This window comes from Podarcis vaucheri (genome assembly GCF_965113315.1).
Source record: "Podarcis vaucheri genome assembly, chromosome: 10".
NCBI classification, from domain to species: Eukaryota; Metazoa; Chordata; class Lepidosauria; order Squamata; family Lacertidae; genus Podarcis; species Podarcis vaucheri.
In genome coordinates, this window is record NC_138748.1 from 42,913,965 (window position 1) to 42,935,631 (window position 21,667).

Consider the following 21,667-nt stretch of genomic DNA (forward strand, 5'->3'; position numbering starts at 1 on the left):
GATCTCTCACGTGTGACCACCCTGGTTCTGATTTACCTTAGGAATGACAAACTTGCCAACCTCAGTATCTCTGTGGACCATATATGGCGTTGCAACAGGTAAAACATCAGCACATCGTTGAATTTCATGCATCACAGCGCAAGTATAAGGCAGCTTCAACTGGTCTTCCATCACAGGTGATCGTACCCTGCCAATCTCTTCATCAATTTCTTCTTGGACCCTTTCTGGAAATATTCATTTAGAAGTATTATTGCATTGCATATGTGTCTTAATCCTTCCAATTCTCCAAGCATGTTATGGTAGCATGTTGTTGTTGTTTGCATAGAAAGTTTCAGCAGCCCTGGACACTCTGTGAGCTTTAAGGCTGAGCACAGATTTGAATCTGGGGCTCCAAGTAGGGGTCTGCTGAATATCCTCCACATAACCCAAATAGTGATTCAATCTTTGGTGGGTGGTGGTTTAGTTTATCATTTGTTTATATAATCTATGCAGTTCTTCTCCATTGTAGACATGTATATTTCCCACATCGTCTCAGCTGTTTCAAATTCTTTTATCTTCATTAATCTGCACTGTAACTAATAGCTCAGTTGATAGAGCATAGATTTGAGCCCCACATTGGGCAAAAGATTCCTGCATTATAGGGGGTTGAATTAGATGACCCTCAGAGTACCTTCCATCTCGACAATTCTATGAAGTAACATCAGACTTAGGTGTTCAAATGCCTATTCATTTGAAGGCATACATACTTAAGGGGCACTCAGCTATTCAGAAGTGGATATATTTGTGAATAAATAAAAAACCACCTTTTTGAAAAATACCCAGATGAGAGCCTATGAGCATCAACATTTAAGGACACAGATTAAAAAAATTATCCAGAGTTAGTGCAGAGTTGTTACAAAGTTATACATAGTTAGGACAAAGAAACAGCTTCCAAAATACAAATAAAGTTTTATTAGGCAAAGCAGCTTTGTTTTCCAAGTGCTTGGTTCCAACTGCCTTGTTTCTATTTTGAGCCATTTCATAATTGTAATTTATTTATTGAATTGTTATTCTGGCCTTCCTCCTGATGTGGAAGTTTTGAATCCAAATCAGATCTAAAGCAATTGCACAGCCAACTTGCCCATGAGTAAGCCTTTCAATTGGAAAACCCCATGAGGGATCAGTCTATCTTCCCCAATACTGATCACTTACTCTGAACCTCAGGATGATTGACCATGTTCAACAGTCCCCAGAGTACGGTGGAAGAACTTGTTTCAGTGCCAGCCATTAACAGGTCAACAAGGATATTAATAAGGTTTTGCTCATTAAAACTGCTATCTGGTTTCCCTTTACCCTGAAGGAAATGGAACAAGTTAGTAACTCACATGGAAATAGCACAATATCATGTCATATTTGTTAGAGAATAGTGTGTACTAATGATCTTTCCCCTTGCTATCAATAGTATATATCTGACCAAAGCAAAGTGAATAATAAAGGAAAAGCTGCTCAGTTTCTTGAGAAATACTGCATTTCATAAAGCACATGGGTGTTGAAAAAAAATGGCAGCCTCATCCCACAGTAACATCTAATACAGCCTAGTTCTTTCTTTGGCATAATTGCACTGAGCAATAATCTCACCAGAGCATAGGTTGTCATTGTCTGGGCATATGAAACAACTGCTTAATGACTGCTTGTTTGTTTATTTAATTTGTCTCCCATAATTTTCTCCAATATACTTCAGGAGGTGAACTCAAATGCACAAGCTGATGTCAGGGTAAAGAGTTAGAGGTGTTTACCCACCAGGTCTTGTAATTTTACTGGCATGGTTTAGATGGCAGAAATTCTAAATAAATCAATCCTAATGAAGAAGCTACAAAAGAAGTCCCAGTGGTTCTGTGTCTATAAATGTCTCCCTACCTTATCTATCTCCTCCAGAAATGCATCAATCAAATCTCTTGGGAAGGTAGGATCTCTGGTTTTCTTATGTTCACTCACAATCTCTTTTAGAATTATACTAATATCTCCATAGCGTTTCTGTAGTTTACGATGAGGTCCAGGAAAATAGGACAACCAGGATCCTGCAGCAATAAGCTGGCAGGGCAGAAATCAGAGAAAGAAGAGATATCACAACCTTTTCAGATACAAAAGACATTTAATAAATATTTCACTAGAAGTGAAAGTGCATTCTGATAGGTAGTTCCTAACCAGTCAGTTCTTCATACTGATAGGGAGATTATTCCTTGCCAGCTTCACTCCCATTCCCTCCCTCACATCCACCCTGTGGTACAGAGTTCCAGAGACTGAGCATATCCATTGATAATTAACTTTTCTTAGCCATAATCTGTGGGGATGTTAGGAGATATAAGGGTCTCTGAATAGGCTGGTAGGCTCACATTAGTGGGAGAAGCCAGCTCCTTCAGATATCCTAGTCCTAAAACATAAAGAGCTTTCAATGTCATTACCAGTTATTCGCCAACTTTTAAAGCGTATATTATATATCTTTTTAATACCACTTAGAGGTTTTATGAAATAAAATAAAGGGTGGCCTTCTGTTAAGGTTTACTCAGAGTAAACCTACTGAATTCAATAGACCAGTTTTACTCATGTTCTTTAAGTGAGTCAATTCTGAGTAAAACATAGCTGAATTTTGCACCAAACCCATATTTCTTCATCACACGAAAATGGTAATGCACTTCATCCTATCAAAAGCTTTTCCAACATCTGTCTAAATACTAGTGGATGCTAATTCCTACCATTTACTGTAATCTGATACCTTTATTATTTTGTTCATTATCATTTTGCACCCCTGCTTTAATTAATGCTTGTTAGTAGCATATTGACAATTATCTTTTTTAATGAATGGAATTGTCCTTCTAATTTTCTTTCTGAAGTTATTTGTAATAGGTTTTTCTGCCTCTAATAATTTTTCATAAATCACTTTTAACTTTTGTTTGCCTATGTTCGTGTTTTAATCTTGCTGTCTTGGTTTTTAGCTTGTGTTCCTCTTCTTTTTTCTTTAAGAATACCAGGTTTTAAAGATATGCTGAAGTGATTGATTCAGATAAGCACCTTAGTGGAGATGCTCCATAACTCGGATGTGGTAGTCACACAAAACATACACTTCAAATGGCTGTTTCCTTTTAATGCCCAGACAAACTCATGAAGGTACCTGGGGCAAATTTCTGATTGCTTCTTTCATGAATTCCTCAGTCACATGCATTAGCTTCAGGAATGTATTGTCACTGTATTCAAAGCGGTCACCAAATGCTAGAGTGCAGAAGATATTACTAACAGCCCTGTAGATGAGGATTTGTGGGTCAAAAGGAGAACCTGGATGAGATGTATGAACAAGGAGCAGATCAGAAGTATGTTGTCATATATTGCCCATTCTTCATTAAACAGCCATTGTTGGGGGTGGCCTTCCATAACTGGCTATCCTCCGGGTATTTTTGGCTTCAATTCCCATTAGCCATAGCCAGGATATGGGAATGTTGGAAGCTGTACTCCACCACCTATAAACTATTTACCCTTTCAATAAATGGGACTGTAAATTCCTGAGATCCTTTGCTACATAACATGGATGTTGTTGTTGGCATTGTCTGTCTTGAGAGAGAATGGAGTGTGCCTCCAGGGGTGAAGTCAAACCACTGTGTTAATAGCACTGAAGCTGCCTCCCTGGAGCAGAACCCTGAGCAGTTTGCATGGAGATCCTGGGCTGCCCAGACGAGAAAACTCGCCTCTCGGCGTCACTGATGGAAAGCAGAAGGAAAGCAGAGCAATACATTTGGCACCAGCCAGGCTGCAGTAGTTGCCAGAAGGAGGTGTACAAAGCACCATCCAGCCATCTTAGTGGTTCCACAGGAAAAAGCAAGGGAATGAGACAGGAATCCAATATCTCTATAAAGAAACAGACTTGAAAGAGAAGTTGCTGAATTACAACCTATCATTAAACTGAAAACTATGGCAAGGCCTGCTCTTAATAGAAATATTGGATTCCTGTCTCATTACATATGCTAATCATCTGCATACTATCCCTTGCTTTTTCCTGTAGGACTAATTGCAGTTGTTAACAGTCGTCAAAAGGTTTACCATACCCATTGAGTCAATCACCCATCTCCTACTACCCTCCTGAGAAAAACCCCACCCCACCCTCCCACTATATGTAAGGGTCTGGTGACTTCAGTTTCAGTGTATCTGAAGAAGTGTGCATGCACATGAAAGCTTATACCAAGAACAATTAGTTGGTCTCTAAGGTGCTACCGGACATTATATATATTACACACCTTCTTGACTGTTGCACCTACTATTGGTCTCATCTATTCAGTCTGCCAGAGCCTGTCTTTGCATGCAATGAAAGCCCCTAACTCACCAAGGGTAAAAGACCCATTGGCTACCCTCACCTTGCTTAGCCACCCATTTGAAGCCATTCCTGGGCTGCAGCCGCTGTCGCATGCTGACAGCTTTTAGGAGCCACACACGGCAGCTGAGTTTTCCCCAGCAGAGGCACTACTCCTCTTAAAGTTGAATAATAGAACTAGGACATTGTGGGGGGACTGGGACAGACGGACTGACTGGCTAAAATGAGCAACTTCATATCTCTCAACCACCAACCTCTCCCACTTTCTTCCAGTCCTTTCTCATGACAGCAAGATCTGAGGAGGACCTGAAAGGGAACTATCTGTGCTGCTGCCAGTACTGCTACATGGAAAATAATTTGAGGTCCCTCAGATTCTGGACTCCAGAACACCTGGTTATAGTGCTTACATTATTTTGCATACTGGTTGAGTGAAAGGGTTACAGAGATGTCCTGAAATGTCCACACTTCATGCTTGGAGCACCAATTCCTTTGCTATCTGTCAGGGAACTGCCATCGGAGGAACAGGTGGTGGAGGGGCTCAGGGAGGAAGGAAGAGACTCAACAGCCGAAGCAGGGACCAGCAGGGGGAGGAGTGGATCTCTGAGGGAATGCGAGCAGGAGGGAGGGCTCAGAGACGCTTCCAGCGAGAACAGTGGGGAGGTATCTGAAGCTCCCATAGGGAGACCCACGCCTCGCCGGAAACTGTCACGCCGTGAGTCCAGAAGGCGGGTTTCCGTTAAGGAGCTCTTATGCTGGAAACGATTCCGAAAACAACCACTGTCGGAATCTGCAAGCGATTAGAGCAGACATGTTTGAGGAGCTCTGTCACACACAGAGGTTTGTGGAGTTGCACAAACTCTGAGGGATTACGATTTTACGCACAAGCAGCTCATCATCCCATCACAGCATTCCGACAGTCTTTGTACGCTGCCTGTGCAGGAGAAGGCATCATGAGCGACCCAGCCGGAACCGAAGGAGCAGGGGTTGGAGCTGGTCCAAGCTTGGAAGAAAGGTACTGAGCGTTGGAAATCCAACTGGCGCTGCAGACGGCGAGGCTTGAGGAGAGAAGGGCTCAGGATGCAGACAAGAAGGGGAGAGCCACCCAGTTCACCAGAAAGGTACCAGGATTGGTGCAGAAGTTTGGGGGGGACCCCAAGGACTACCATGCCTTTAGGACAGAGATGCAATATGCCCTCAATGTGCAGTTTGATGAATTCCCTGACGAGGAATCGCGAGTGGCTTTCGTGATTGGGCATCTTGAGAGGGGGGCGAGGGACTGGGTTAGACCCCTGATGGCAACGCATAATGACGTCCTAAAGGACACCATGAAGTTCTTTCGTGCAATGGATATCATGTTTTCCAGCGATATTGAGGAGGGAGTGGTGCGCAGACAGCTAATGGCTTGCAAGCAGGGAAGCCGATCTGTCCGTGAGTACTGGACTGAGTTTACCATGCTGGTTCACAGATTGGGGTGGGACTTATCGGCGGCACCCATTCAGATGCTATTTGAAGAAGGTCTTTCTTCGGCTGTGAAAGACGAATTGTCCCGGAGCCCCAGGGCGGTTTCTATGGATCAGCTGACCAAATCTGCGCTGACCATAGGAGCGCGCCAGGAGGCGAGAGCCTTGGAGAGGCGGGAAGGTAAGGGGGAACGTTGGAAGGAGTTACGCATTCCAGACATTCCTGAGCCAGCTTTCCCGCCGGCAGAGCCGATGGAAATCGGAACAGCGCGTGCGTGCGCAGTTTCAAAGCCCAGCGAAGGGGGTAGGAAGGAGGGAAAAGGCGCCCGGAAATGCTATCTCTGCCAACAGCCAGGTCACTTTGCCAGAGTCTGCCCCCAGAGGAAGGAATGGCAAGGAATGGTGGGAGCTGTTGAGGGAGGAGTGGAAGAGATATCGGAGCAAGTAAAAGCCAACGCCTGGCTGCCACCGTCGGGGCACAGCAGCCAGGCCAAAGAGCAGTGAAAGTGCCCACGCCAGAATCTCCCAAACCTGCCCTAGTGATAGAGGTGTCACTAGAGTTGCAAAACGGATACCCTCTGAAGATTAAGGCGCTGTTGGACTCAGGCAGCTCCTGCAATTTCATGAGCAAGGAGTTTGCAGCTGAACACCAGATACAGACGATCCCTTTAAGCAACCCCCTACAGGTGACCACGATCGATGGCAGGGAGCTGTTGGGAGGGGAAGTCAGCTTGCAGACCGTCCCAATGACAATGAAGGTGGCAAGGCACACAGAACTGATAGCGTTTAATGTGGCCACCTTGGGAGGGGCTCCCATTATTTTGGGGATGAGCTGGCTGGCGTTACATGATCCACTGGTGGGCTGGCATCAGAGAGTGGTTTCCTTCGGTTCCGCACATTGCTTAGAACACTGCAGGGAGGGAAAGGGTTCAGCAGGAGCCCAAGCTACCCTAGCAGGAACGGAAGTAATGGAGAAGGTGAAGGTACCACAACAATACGCAGATCTCAGCGACGTGTTCAGCGAAAGGGAAGCTGACCAACTACCCCCGCATAGACCCTTTGATTGTCAAATCAATTTACTGCCTGGGGCGCAGCTCCCCGCAGGCAAGTTGTATGCCATGTCAGACAGAGAAATGCAGGAGTTACGAGAATTCATTGACAAGAACCTGAAGAGGGGTTTCATCAGAGAGTCAAGGGCAGTGGGAGGTAGTCCAGTGTTTTTTGTGGATAAAAAAAACACGGACAAGCCGAGACTTGTGTGTGACTTTCGGGCCTTAAACGCAGTGTCAGAACCATTGGCCTTTCCCATGCCTAGAATAGATGACATTTTGAACAGGGTGCGGAAGGGAAAGATTTTTACCAAGCTGGACCTAAGGGGGGCGTACAATCTGATACGTATAAGGAAAGGGGACGAATGGAAAACCACCATGTTCACCCCTTTGGGGGCCTTTGAATATCTCGTTATGCCATTTGGATTACAAGCAGGCTCAGCGTGCTTTCAATCGCTGATGAACCACGTACTAGGGCCTTTGCTTTACAAGAATTGTGTGGCCTTCCTGGATGACGTGTTGGTGTATTCTGAGAACGAGGAGCAGCATGTGAGAGACGTCAGAGAAGTGTTGCGCAGGCTGCTAGACAAGCAGCTGTGGGTGAAACTGGAGAAGTGTCAGTTTCATACCAAGGAGGTAGAGTTCCTGGGGTACCGCCTGTCAGACAAGGGATTGGCTATGGATCCCGGCAAGGTCCAGGCAGTGCTGGAATGGAAAACTCCCAAAACAAAGAAGGATGTGCAGAGGTTCCTAGGGTTTGGGAACTTTTACCGTAAGTTCATCCGAAACTTTGCCCACCTGACGGCGCCCATAACGGACTGTCTCAGCAGTAAGAAGAAATTTGTTTGGACTGAGGAGGCGGAGCGAGCTTTTGAGGAGCTAAAGAGGGCCTTCGCCTCTGAAGAACAACTTCTGCATGTGGATTTACAAAAAAAGATGAGAGTCGAAACAGACGCATCAGACAGAGCCATTGGGGCGGTGCTTCTCCTGCAGCCAGGGGGGGAGGAGTCAGAGTGGAGACCGTGTGCTTTTTTTTCGCGAAAACTGAACAAATCCGAGAGGAACTACACGGTGTACGATCGAGAACTTCTCGCTATTCATGAGGCTTTTCGGAGATGGAGGCACCTGCTAATTGGCGCACAACATAAGGTGCAAGTGTGCACTGACCACAAGAACCTAGAGTATTGGAGAACGGCACGAGTGCTCAACCAACGGCAGTTGAGATGGGCCCAGGAGTTCTCCAGATTTAACTTTGAGATTTGTTATGTGCCAGGCCCAGAGAACGTTAGGGCGGACGCTCTCTCACGTAAACCTGAATATTTGGAGGGGGAGGGAGCACCCGAAGAGAGACATGTCATTCCAGAGGACCGCTGGGTGTGTGGGGCGGCATTGGTGGGGCAAAGAGAACTGGTAGAGGGAACGGAGAACGATGAATACGCACAGGACAAACTCAGGGGACTCAGGAGGGAGGGAGATAAACCCGGAGGTTTTGAGGAGAGAAACGGGGCGTTGTACTACAAGGGAGCGTTATAATACCTGAAGGAGAGTTGAGGGGGAAGGTACTCAAGCAGCTGCACGATAGCCCCACAGCGGGGCATTTTGGGCAACACAGAACCATGTGGCTGGTGACCAGGGAATTTTGGTGGCCTAAGGTCAGGGAAGACGTGCGGGAGTATGTGAGGAGTTGTGACCAATGCCAGCGAGCCAAAGGGGAAAGGCGGGCGCCGGCAGGGTTATTAGAACCGCTACCCACACCAGAAAGACCATGGGAAGCAGTGGCCATAGATTTCATGACTGATCTGCCAAGGTCCAGAGGGAAAACAGCCATCATGGTTGTGGTAGACCTGTTAACCAAAATGGCACACTTTATAGCCTGCTCACATGCGGTCACGGCAGAAGAAACCGCTAAATTGTTTGTAGAAAATGTGTTTAGGTTGCATGGCGCCCCCTTGAGGGTGGTTTCAGACCGGGGGAAACAATTTACTTCCAGGTTCTGGAGGAAGCTCATGAGCTTACTGCATGTGGAGGTAAATTTCTCGACTGCCCGGCATCCGGAAACCAATGGGCAGGCGGAAAGAGCCAATGGCATCCTCCAACAATATTTGAGGTGTTACGTCAATGACAGAGAGAATGATTGGGTGGAGAAGTTGGCATTGGCGGAATTTGCCTACAACAATGCAGAGAACGTATCCACGGGGATGAGCCCCTTTTTGGCAAATTACGGGTGCCATCCCAGGGCTTTCCCAGGGGGGGAAGGGGAGAGATGGAGCGTTCCAGCTGCCGAACAGTTCGTAGAAGAAATGGAAGCTATCCATCGCCAGCTCCAACTTAACTTAGACAGGGCCAAGGAGGAATATAAGAGGCAGGCAGACAAACACAGGAGAGAAGGTGAAACCATTAGGGTGGGGGACCAAGGGTGGCTGTCAACCCAAGGGTTACCCTTCAAAGGGGGTTGTAAGAAGTTAAGACCCAAAAGACTGGGCCCATTTGAAATCACACAACAGGTCAATCCAGTGGCTTTCAAACTCCGGTTACCGAACCACATGAAGCTGCACCCAGTTTTCCACAGGTCATTGCTGTCACTGTATAAAGGGGACAGAGAAGGGAGGGTCACTCGGGGACCAGCAATGGAGGAAAGGGAACAAAGCTACAATGTGGCGGAGATCCTCGATTCCAGGTGGAAGGGAGATCAAGTAGAGTATTTGGTAATGTGGGAAGGGGAACCGGAGTCGGAAAACACCTGGGTCAGGGCAGAGGATGTCAATGACGAGGTTTTAATAGAAGCTTTTCATCAGAGGTTCCCACGTAAACCTCAGCTTGTAGCGAGGTTCCGGAGGGAATACTTTGCCACCACCGACGAAGAAGAGGGGTTGGAGGGGTTCACAGATTCCGAGGAGGAGGAGGATTCAGCGAGTCAGGACGGCGATCGATGGAGGGAATTGTTCGAGACGTCTGAAGATGAAGAAGATTCTTTTCGGGGTTTTACCTCCTCACCTCCCACAGGAGAGGAAATGGGAGGGGGTGAGGGGGGCCCTGGAGGGGAGGTGGATGTCAGGGAACTGCCATCGGAGGAACAGGTGGTGGAGGGGCTCAGGGAGGAAGGAAGAGACTCAACAGCCGAAGCAGGGACCAGCAGGGGGAGGAGTGGATCTCTGAGGGAATGCGAGCAGGAGGGAGGGCTCAGAGACGCTTCCAGCGAGAACAGTGGGGAGGTATCTGAAGCTCCCATAGGGAGACCCACGCCTCGCCGGAAACTGTCACGCCGTGAGTCCAGAAGGCGGGTTTCCGTTAAGGAGCTCTTATGCTGGAAACGATTCCGAAAACAACCACTGTCGGAATCTGCAAGCGATTAGAGCAGACATGTTTGAGGAGCTCTGTCACACACAGAGGTTTGTGGAGTTGCACAAACTCTGAGGGATTACGATTTTACGCACAAGCAGCTCATCATCCCATCACACTATCACACAAGTAATTTAGGTTTGCATTCAGTGCATCTCCTAAAGAGGATTCTAGTCCATGAAAGCTTATGCCATAATAATTTTTGCATTCTTTATAGTGCCACAAGATTATTAGTAATCATTTTACATGCTTCAAAAATTAAATACAGTGGAACCTCGGGTTACGTACCATCCTCCTTACAAACACTTTGGGTAATGAGTGCTGCTAACCCAGAAGTAGGTGTTCTGGGTAGTGAACTTTGCCCCGGAATGCGAGTGGAAGTTGCATGCTGGCAGTGCTGCGGCAGCAGGAGGCCCCATTAGCAAAAGTGCGCCTCAGGTTAAGAACAGTTTCGGGTTAAGAACGGACCTCCGGAATAAATTAAGTTCGTAAACGGAGGTACCACTGTATGAGAAGCTTTGGAGATGGGAGTTAGTTTCTGTATAAAGTATAGAGTGCTCCTCATGCTTTGCATCAAGTGAGATCCCATAGCAGGGAAAAATTCCCAGGAATGAGATGTACCTTCTTTGGATTTGAACTCAGAACACAAATATCCAGCTTCTTCAGACACTCTTTTTTCAAGCGTTTTCTTCCCCATCCCAAAATTCTTGAGGGTGGAGACAATGAATCGCCTCTGCTCCCTCCAGCCATTGTCACATGTTGCAAATCCTATTCCTGGAGGATGTAAAATATAATATAAAATAATATAAAATAATATAAAATAATATAAAATATAATAACATGACAAGTTGTCCAAAGAAACATTCCAAAGTTAATTCTTTGCTTTGCTTTGTTGTTTTTACAAGTGAAGAATGGTAGAGTCCCCATTAAACTGCTGGCCCATTTTTCTGGCCTTCGGACTCGATTGACAACTGCAGAGACTAAACAATGTCTGTTAACTTTCCACTGGGCTGCCTTCCATCTTATGCTGACACACAACCAGCAGATGATAGCTGTCCTGTGGAACAGTATGGATGACTTTGCAAATAAACCCACAAACACTTCTAGCCTACCTTCCTGTCCCTACTTAGTTGTTTACAGGCAAGTTTAAGAAGAAGAAGTTTCTCAAAAACCTCCTGCCACGTCACATGAATATGCATCTTCTCCCAGGCAACAGAGTGTTTCACTTACCACCTGAGGTGCCATCCTGGCCCACTTGCATGCCTGGTCACTTCCTGCCTGTTTCTCCAACTCTACTGCTTCTTATCCAGTTCATCAGGGTATCAGCTATACTCACCTCCACAATTCTTTCCACGGTTTAGTAGACTGAACAGAGGAACTTCTGGTCGGTCAACAAAGTTCTCAGGGTTTTGTCCCAGGGCCTCCTTTATCGTCTTGAACCCATTCAGGATGACCATATTTCGCCATCCAAACTGCAGAGAGATGACTGGTCCAAACTTTTTTTCCAGCTTTGATCAATAGGAAGGAAAGGGAGAAAATTATCCAGGGGGAAAGGACAATAAAAGTAGGGATGGTATAATGTTGCAGTACAATATATATGGGAAATTCCAGAAAGCACAGACATATTTCAGGCTTGAGGTGTTTAATCAAAAATGTTTAATCATTTCGCCAGAATATATATACAGAAAGACTAGTTTTCTCAGGGTAGAGAGAGAGGGAGAGAGGAGCACCCAAGCAAAAATGAACATTTTCATGAGAATTAGAGATGCCAAACTACAAAACCATTTAGCGCAAGCTGAGGTATATACCACACTTTGGACAAACAAAATGGCCCCAGCACGTCCCAATTATTTGTCAAACTTGGTCACCCCCAAATTTAGAAAGGCATTTACGCAAGCCAAATTCAATGTCTTGCCATCCGCACTATTGGAAGGCAGATACAAAAAGATTCCCCACGGCGAGAAGTTCTGCCCATGTAAGAGCGGTCACGTTGAAACTGTGGGCCAAGTTCTTTTCCACTGCAGACTTCATTGTGCAATAGCCATAAGTCAACAAAAGCAAAAGATTATACAGCTCCACAAACAGTCATATATTGACACAGCTCACAGTCAAATTCTTTTATTTGTTTTTTTTTAAAAAAACTTGTAATGGAGTTTATATTTCCTCGGATACATATTTTAAATCTATTTAATTAGTATATGGATTGTTAAATTCCACTTGGATTGTTTTAATGTTTATGTAAAAATGATGCTGAAATTTTGGTTTTACTACGCTGGCTGTTTAGCCGTAATAATAAACATTCACTTCTCCACAGAGGAAGAGATGGTGTGGGAAGGGATCGGGGCCTCCACAAACTCTGATGAGAGATCAGCCCTATCAGGTTGTTCTACCCATGAACTTTTGCCGCACACTTGAAACGGTCCAGTCTAAATCCTTAAGACAGATTCTAGCCGTTCCACCATGCGCACCAAATGCGGCCCTACGGCTGGAGACTGGCCTCCTCTCCGTCGAAACCCGAACCTGGTTAAGAACATTCAACTATTGGCTTCGCCTAAATTTAAACCCACCTGGACTACTACCTCTAGTAGCACAAGATGCTCACAGAAGTCGGTGGTCCAAAGTAGTGCATCAAAAACTACTTACATGTGGCCTCCAAGCACAGCATCTCCTGAAAATGGGTATCCCCAAGGCAAAAACCATTATTGACCAGCGCATGAAGGATATTGAGCAGCAGAATAATCTGACCTATATTAAGAAATTTAGTGCTTGGTACGCTTATCTGCCCCCTTCCCACTTTGATTCTCGGGCACCTTATTTGTCTATCTTAACCATGCCAAAACTCAGACGAGCCTTTACACTGGCCAGACTAAATATGTTACCCTCAGCTGTTCTTGAAGGTAGATATCAAAAAATTTCATTCAAAGAAGAAGAGTTTGGATTTGATATCCCGCCTTTCACTCCCTTTAAGGAGTCTCAAAGCGGCTAACATTCTCCTTTTCCTTCCTCCCCCACAACAAACACTCTGTGAGGTGAGTGGGGCTGAGAGACTTCAAAGAAGTGCGACTGGCCCAAGGTCACCCAGCAGCTGCATGCGGAGGAGCGGAGACGTGAACCCGGTTCCCCAGATTATAAGACTACCGCTCTCTCAACCACTACACCACACTGGCTTTGCCCCTGTGGAGCTGGCTACGTAGAGACTGTGTCACACGTTCTCTTGTCTTGCTCCCTATATAAAGATCTCAGGGGCGAGACCATCACGCCGCTCCTATCTGCCATCCCGGGCCGCTCTTGTGAAGCCAAATTGTTCTCACTCCTAGCCGACCAGAACAGCTCGACAACAGAGAAGATTGCCAGATTTATCGAGAGAGCAATGAGACTGAGAGCTGCTATCTGAATGACATCAGTGTCATCACCTGGATTCCTCGCCTAGGATCTTATTATTATTATGTTTTATTATTATTATTTTATTACCTCTGCCAAGTTTTAAGTACTGAGATTATTAATTTATCTGCATCTGGTTATTATTATCTTTCTCCCTGTCCTGACCATCCCTCCGAGGTTATATTTATATTTATAATCTTTCAATTTGGCTGGTCTATTTACTTAACCGACCTGGAACAATCTACCAGAGAAAAGGCCGCCGCCCATGGGACAGAGGGTCATTGATGAATGATAATCCAGCTTCTAACTAGGGTTTTAATAGGTCATAAGATTTTATGGTAATTATATTTGTAATGTATTTTTGTCAGTGTTTGTCCTTTGATGCTATGGCCTGTCGGCTACGCAAATAAAGTCTATTGCTTGCTACCCATGAACTTTCACCTGACAACAGCAGACTAGCACCTCCTCTCCTGAATCTTATTCTGTTCCAGGTGGGGCTTGCGTCTGCCAGGCAGACTCCGTGGGCAGCTCACCGCACCACCACCCTGGGCGGATGGCTGTGCCGACCCTGTGCATGGATGACCGCGGTGCCCCCATGGAAGGCTCACCCAGCCCATGCTGCTATGGGTGCGGGAGTAGCTAGCTATGCCCCTGGTGCTAGCAAAGCCCTTCCCTCCCATCTCTGCCCTCTTTGCATTGCTCTGGGCAGGGAGGAGGTGGAGAGCCTCACTTGGTGGCTTGGAGGCGGCAGGGGTGATCAGACACTGGGGTTGCTGTTGTGCATGCTACAGACTGCTTCCTTTTGGCTGAGGAGGAGTGAAAATGCATCATGCAAACTAAGAAACCCTTGGGGACTTTTAAAAATGGTTCATAAAAAGACCAATGTAACAACGCAAAGCCAAATTTAAATGAAAGCTCTCCTTATTACCGTAATCCTCATTCTCTCAGACTAAAGCCACCACTGTATGGTATTAGTGTCCTGGGCAGGCCATTGAACATTGGTAGCAGGGCTGTGTCAAAAATAAATTCTCTTTCTCTCTCTCTCTCTCTCTCTCTCTCTCTCTGTGTGTGTGTGTGTGTGTTTGCCAATCTGCATCAAAAAAATTTTTGCACTTAATTTATTTATTTTAATGTTGCAATACATATATGCAATCTTTACATATTGATACATATACATTATATTTGTAAATTCACATTTTCACATTTCATTATGTACCAACATTTATCCATTTCTTATTTCTTGCCCTGTGTCTTCCCTCCACCCGTGCGTGACTTCCTTGTTGTTATTATTATTATTGAGATTGTAATTTTGTATCTTAATAATTAAACATTCAATCTTATATATCTGCTTAGCTTAACTTAACTTTGTGAAATCAGTCTATACATATCAGTTAATGCTTGTTGAAGCATCTTTTGGTCATGTATTCTTCTACACATTTCCATTCCTGTTTGAGATTTTGATTAGATTGCATTCTAATTGTTGCCATTATTTTTGCTAATTCAATCATTTCAAAAAATGTATATTGCCAATCTTTCAATGTTGGTACTTCTTCTGATTTCCAATTTTTTGCAGTCAATAACCTTGTGACAGCTGTTGCATATAAAAAGATTCTCTTCATGTCGTTTGGGATGTCATTTGTTATAATTCCTAAAAGGAATGTTTCTGTCTTCTTACCAATTGTTGTGTTAAACATTTTTTTCAGTTCCTCATGTATATTTCCCCAATTTTTTATAATTTTATCACATCCCCACCATACATGATATAAGGATCTCTCTGATACCTTACATCTCCAACACAGATTCGATGTTAGTTTATAAATTTTAGCCAGTTTTACAGGGATTAAGTACCACCTGTAAAACATCTTCATAATATTTTCTTTGATAGTAATGCATGCGGTGAAATTAATATCTGATTTCCAAAGTTTTTCCCAATGATCTAATGAAATCGCGTATCTAAAATCCTGTCCCACTTGATCATTACTTCTTTAATTTGTTCATTTTTGAGTTCCCATTCAAGTAATAAAGTATACATTTTTGATAGATATTTTTTTGGGATTGTTCAAAAGTTCTATCTGGAATCTGGATTCTTCTTTTTGGAAACCTATTTTATTGTCAGAGTTAAATTTGTCATATAATTGATGATATTGTAGCCAGGTGGTACAAAACTGTTTAAGTTCTTCATATGGTTTCAATTGTAATTGGCCTTGCTCTTCCCTTGAAATGCTGTTTGTATGTTACCCCTAGTTTTTCCATATTTTTCTTTTTTATTGAAATCATTTCAAGTGGAGCTGCCCACCAGGGGGTCGTTGGTTCACCAATCTGCATCAGTTTAATGAGAACAAAAACTGTAGCGGAATATTGTGCAATATTATGGGGAGGGGGTCGGGATTCTAGTACAGCCACTACCTGCCCTGTAGCCTTAGGCTGAAGAACAGGTAATAACTAGCTGGCTAACTAATTAAATAATACTAAGAGCTTGGCTAATGCAATCATTCAGTAACATGCAGTGTCCTCAGAGATGGTGCAGCCAGTACTTACATCTTGAACAGATTTATGTGGGTTCTTTACATCTAGCAGCAGCAAGTTCCCAATGAAAGGCAGAGGGGTGGGTCCTGGGGGCCAGCGGCTGCTTCTCTTCCTCCGCTTGACGTAATCAAGCAGCAGAGCAAGTAGTAGGAGAGACAAGGCCAGAGCTGGGAGGTTGTTGTGGCAGCAGCAGGAGAGTTGGCTCCCCAGCCAAGAGATGGAAGCCGCGATCCCAGCCATTCCCTCCGCTTTCTCTCTCCCCAACTCTTGCTCAGCAGACTGGGGGTGTTCTTGCCTCTGCTGGTTTCTCTCATTCTCATTTGTTCTCTTTTATTTATTCTCTGCTTTGAATCACTGTAGGAACATGATGTGCCACTATTAATAGGGTTATCTTAAAAGGTATGCAAGGGCTTTAATACTGTAAATGAGCAATTGCACAAGGTCTGAAAGTCCAGTGTACAAGTGAAAAGTTCAGCTAATCGAATTGAACCTTTGTAGGTCAGATAAGGAAGGCCTTCACATGATAGGAAGTTGAATTTAGGTACAGTGGTGCCCCGCAAGACGAATGCCACGCAAGACGGAAAACCCGCTAGACAAAGGAGTTTTCCGTTTTTTTTAGCTGCTTCGCAAGACGATTTTCCCTATGGGCTTGTTTGCAAGACAAAAACGTCTTGTGAGTGTTCCGATTTTTTCCCGCTCCCTCCCCCTTTTCTAAGCCGCTAAGCTGCTAATAGCCTTTTAGCCGCTAATCCGCTAAGCCTTTAATAGCCGCTAAGCCTTTAATACCCCTTCATGGATCACTGCCTTGCCGTGGCGAAGGGGCTTGAAGAACTCAGAGAAGCTATGAACTACGCCGAGCAGGGCACACAAGATGAACAGGTCATAGTGGAGAGTTTTGACCAAACGTGATCCACCTGGAGTAGGAATCGGCAAGCCACTCCAGTATCCCTGCCAAGAAAACTCCATGGACAAAGACAACAGGCATATAAAAGTTATGACACTGGAAGATGAGCCCCTCAGGTCGGAAGGTGTCCAACATGCTACTGGGGAAGAGCGGAGGACAAGTACAAGTAGATCCAGAGCTGATGAAGCGGCTGGGCCAAAGCCGAAAGGACGCTCAGTTGTGGATATGCATGGAAGCGAAAGGAAAGTCCAATGCTGTAAAGAAAAATATTGCATAGGAACCTGGAATGTAAGAACCATGAACCTGGGTAAGTTGGATGTGGTCAAAAATGAGATGGCAAGAATAAATATTGACATCCTGGGCATCAGTGAGCTAAAATGGACGGGAATGGGCGAATTCAGTTCGGATGACTACCATATCTACTACTGTGGGCAAGAAACCCGTAAGAGAAATGGAGTGGCCCTCATAGTCAACAAAAGAGTGGCGAAAGCTGTACTGGGATGCAGTCTCAAAAATGATAGAATGATCTCGATACGAATCCAAGGCAGACCTTTTAACATCACAGTAATCCAAGTTTATGCACCAACTACTGGTGCTGAAGAAACTGAAATTGACCAGTTCTATGAAGACTTACAAAACCTTATCGAAGTGACACCAAAGAAGGATGTTCTGCTCATTATAGGGGATTGGAATGCTAAAGTAGGGAATCAAGAGATAAAAGGAACAACTGGCAAGTTTGGCCTTGGAGATCAAAACGAAGCAGGGCAAAGGCTAATAGAGTTCTGTCAAGAGAACAAGCTGGTCATCACAAACACGCTTTTCCAACAACACAAGAGACGACTCTACACATGGACATCCCCAGATGGGCAACATCGAAATCAGATTGATTATATTCTCTGCAGCCAAAGATGGAGAAGCTCTATACAGTCAGCAAAAACAAGACCTGGAGCTGACTGTGGCTCAGATCATCAGCTCCTTATAGCAAAATTCAAGCTTAAACTGAAGAAAGTAGGAAAAACCACTGGACAGGTAAGATACAATCTAAACCAAATCCCTTATGAATACACAGTGGAAGTGAGGAACAGGTTTAAGGATTTAGATTTGCTGGACAGAGTGCCTGAAGAACTATGGATGGAGGCTCGCAACATTATACAGGAGGCAGCAACTAAAACCATCCCAATGAAAAAGAAATGCAAGAAAGCAAAGTGGCTGTCCAACGAGGCCTTACAAATAGCGGAGGAGAGAAGGCAAGCAAAATGCGAGGGAGATAGTGAAAGATACAGGAAATTGAATGCAGATTTCCAAAGAACAGCAAGGAGAGACAAGAAGGCCTTCTTAAACGAGCAATGCAAAGAAATAGAGGAAAGCAACAGAATGGGAAGAACCAGAGATCTGTTCAAGAAAATCGGAAATATGAAAGGAACATTTCGTACAAAGATTACCATAATAAAGGACAAAAGTGGTAAAGATCTAACTGAAGCAGAAGACATCAAGAAGAGGTGGCAAGAATACACAGAGGAATTATACCAGAAAGATATGGATGTCTCGTACACCCCAGGTAGTGTGGTTGCTGACCTTGAGCCAGACATCCTGGAGAGTGAAGTCAAATGGGCCTTAGAAAGCACTGCAAATAACAAGGCCAGTGGAAGTGATGGTATTCCAGCTGAACTGTTTAAAATTTTAAAAGATGATGCTGTTAAGGTGCTACACTCAATATGCCAGCAAGTTTGGAAAACTCAGCAGTGGCCAGAGGATTGGAGAAGATCAGTCTACATTCCAATCCCAAAGAAAGGCAGTGCCAAAGAATGCTCCAACTACCGCACAATTTCACTCATTTCACATGCTAGCAAGGTTATGCTTAAAATTCTACAAGGAAGGCTCAAGCAGTATGTGGACCGAGAACTCCCAGAAGTGCAAGCTGGATTTAGAAGAGGCAGAGGAACCAGAGACCAAATTGCAAACATGCGCTGGATTATGGAGAAAGCCAGAGAGTTCCAGAAAGACATCTACTTCTGCTTCATTGACTATGCAAAAGCCTTTGACTGTGTTGACCACAGCAAACTATGGCAAGTTCTTAAAGAAATGGGAGTGCCTGATCACCTCATCTGTCTCCTGCGAAATCTCTATGTGGGACAAGAAGCTACAGTTAGAACTGGATATGGAACAACTGATTGGTTCCAAATTGGGAAAGGAGTACGGCAAGGCTGTATATTGTCTCCCTGCTTATTTAACTTATATGCAGAATTCATCATGCGAAAGGCTGGGCTGGATGAATCCCAAGCCGGAATTAAGATTGCCGGAAGAAATATCAACAACCTCAGATATGCAGATGACACAACCTTGATGGCAGAAAGTGAAGAGGAATTAAAGAACCTTTTAATGAGGGTGAAAGAGGAGAGCGCAAAATATGGTCTGAAGCTCAACATCAAAAAAATGAAGATCATGGCCACTGGGCCCATCAACTCCTGGCAAATAGATGGGGAAGAAATGGAGGCAGTGAGAGATTTTACTTTCTTGGGCTCCATCATCAGTGCAGATGGTGACAGCAGTCACGAAATTAAAAGACGCCTGCTCCTTGGGAGAAAGGCGATGGCAAACCTAGACAACATCTTAAAAAGCAGAGACATCACCTTGCCAACAAAGGTCCGTATAGTAAAAGCCATGGTTTTCCCAGTAGTGATGTATGGAAGTGAGAGCTGGACCATAAAGAAGGCTGATCGCCGAAGAATTGATGCTTTTGAATTATGGTGCTGGAGGAGACTCTTGAGAGTCCCATGGACTGCAAGAAGATCAAACCTCTCCATTCTGAAGGAAATCAGCCCTGAGTGCTCACTGGAAGGACAGATCGTGAAGCTGAGGCTCCAATACTTTGGCCACCTCATGAGAAGAGAGGACTCCCTGGAAAAGACCCTGATGTTGGGAAAGATGGAGGGCACAAGGAGAAGGGGACGACAGAGAATGAGATGGTTGGATGGTGTTCTTGAAGCTACTAGCATGAGTTTGATCAAACTGCGGGAGGCAGTGGAGGACAGAAGTGCCTGGCGTGCTCTGGTCCATGGGGTCACGAAGAGTCGGACACGACTAAATGACTAAACAACAACAACAAGCCTTTAATAGCCGCTAAACCGCTAATAGCGCTAATCCGCTAAGCCGCTAATAGGGTTGCTTCGCCAGACGAAAAAACCGCTAGACGAAGAGACTCGCGGAATGGATTAATTTCGTCTTGCGAGGCACCACTGTAAGTTCTCTTTTATTCTCTGCTTCGAATAACTGTAGGAGAAGGGGATGACCGAGGACGAGATGTTGGACAGTGTTCTCGAAGCTACAAACATGAGTTTGACCAAACTGCGGGAGGCAGTGGAAGACAGGAGTGCCTGGCGTGCTCTGGTCCATGGGGTCACGAAGAGTCGGACATGACTAAACAACTAAACAACAACAACAATAAAAAGATGGTATCTTACACCATCTAAACTTGCCAATCTTTGTTGGAAGTGTTTTGAGGCAGAAGACTCTCTGATCCACATGTGGTGGCAATGTAAACACTCCAAAAAGCATTGGGACACGGTATATGAGGAATTTAAAAAAAATGTTCAAATTTACATTCTCTAAGAAACCCAAAACCTTTCTACTGACCATAGTAGGAGAGGAAATACCTAAGAAGGCTCAGAATCTGTTTTATATGCAACAGCAGCTGCAAGAATTGTATATGCAAGGACTTGGAAGAAGGAAAGCATACCAACAAAAGAGTAGCGGCTACTCAAACTCATAGAGTTCGTGGAAGGATCTTCTTGAAAGGAAAATCCCTCATTGAAGCAATGGCTATAAAGAAAATAAATACGAGGAATAATTGGAGTATATATAAAGAGCTTACAGAATTTGATGAAGGAAAAGTGGTACTCAGGAAAAGAGAAGATCTGCAGGAATGGATTATGGGCTGGTTTCAACACCATTAGCTGCACAAGAGGTTCAAAGAAGATAAACTGAAAGGATTTTTAGAAGAAGGGTTGGAATTCGAAAAAGCCCAAAGACTTCCGGAGGCGGCGCGAAGCAAGCAATGGCGGTCCTCTTTGCGCTGCGAAGAGGGGCTCCGCAGAAAAGGGTCGTTCGCTGCGGCAAAGCGACGACCCACTAAGAAAAACCACGAGCAGAGTGAGCTCGTGGCCGTGGGATCCGGCGGGCACCTAGAGCGACCCCCAAAACGAAGAAGGGACCCCGTAAGGGGCTCCGGAAGCGCGGAGGGGAAGCGGTGCTGTGGATTCATCGCTCTTTCTGCGGGAGTGAAGCCGCGCGGCTGTTGCGGATGAGCGCCGACCTTTCTTCCTTTTACATTGGATTACAAACCAACTACTCGTGAGTAAGATTTACTCAAAATTGGATTACAAATTTATGAATTTGGCTGAAAGCGGGAGGCGAGAAAAAGGAAGTCCGTCTCCCGAGGATGCTAGTGATCAAAAGCAAAGATTTGACAAGCTGGAAGCAGTGCGGAGAGATTTTAAAGTGAGACATCATACGTTCGGAAAAGTCGGAAACTGAAGCAGGCAAGTTACTTTTATTTCCTTGCTATTTTCTGTACTTTATTTGGGGACTTTCTCCTCTGCTGGACTTTTCTAAATTCTAAAGACTTTAAAACCCCCAGTCCCGGACTTGCAGTGGGACAAAAGGTTACTTTGCG

The 21,667-nt window shown here is 44.9% G+C and overlaps 1 protein-coding gene across 3 annotated transcripts in view; it reads right to left on the reverse strand.

Moving 5' to 3' along the window:
- Nucleotides 1-21,667, reverse strand: part of LOC309541833 (cytochrome P450 2D14-like) — a 35,614-nt gene that overhangs the window by 7,003 nt on the left and 6,944 nt on the right. The window contains exons 2-8 of one of the 3 annotated variants that reach the window (XM_082240009.1): nucleotides 16,104-16,445; nucleotides 11,521-11,692; nucleotides 10,806-10,958; nucleotides 3,149-3,309; nucleotides 1,897-2,070; nucleotides 1,192-1,333; nucleotides 61-224 (exon numbers count right to left, since the gene is read on the reverse strand). In XM_082240009.1, coding sequence (XP_082096135.1) covers nucleotides 61-224; nucleotides 1,192-1,333; nucleotides 1,897-2,070; nucleotides 3,149-3,309; nucleotides 10,806-10,958; nucleotides 11,521-11,692; nucleotides 16,104-16,331 — 1,194 coding nt within the window. In that variant the 5' untranslated portion in view covers nucleotides 16,332-16,445. Of the gene's footprint in view, nucleotides 1-36; nucleotides 225-1,191; nucleotides 1,334-1,896; nucleotides 2,071-3,148; nucleotides 3,310-10,805; nucleotides 10,959-11,520; nucleotides 11,693-16,103; nucleotides 16,446-21,667 lie in introns of all 3 variants that reach the window. The other 2 variants (XM_082240008.1, XM_082240010.1) reach the window with 2 other exon arrangements.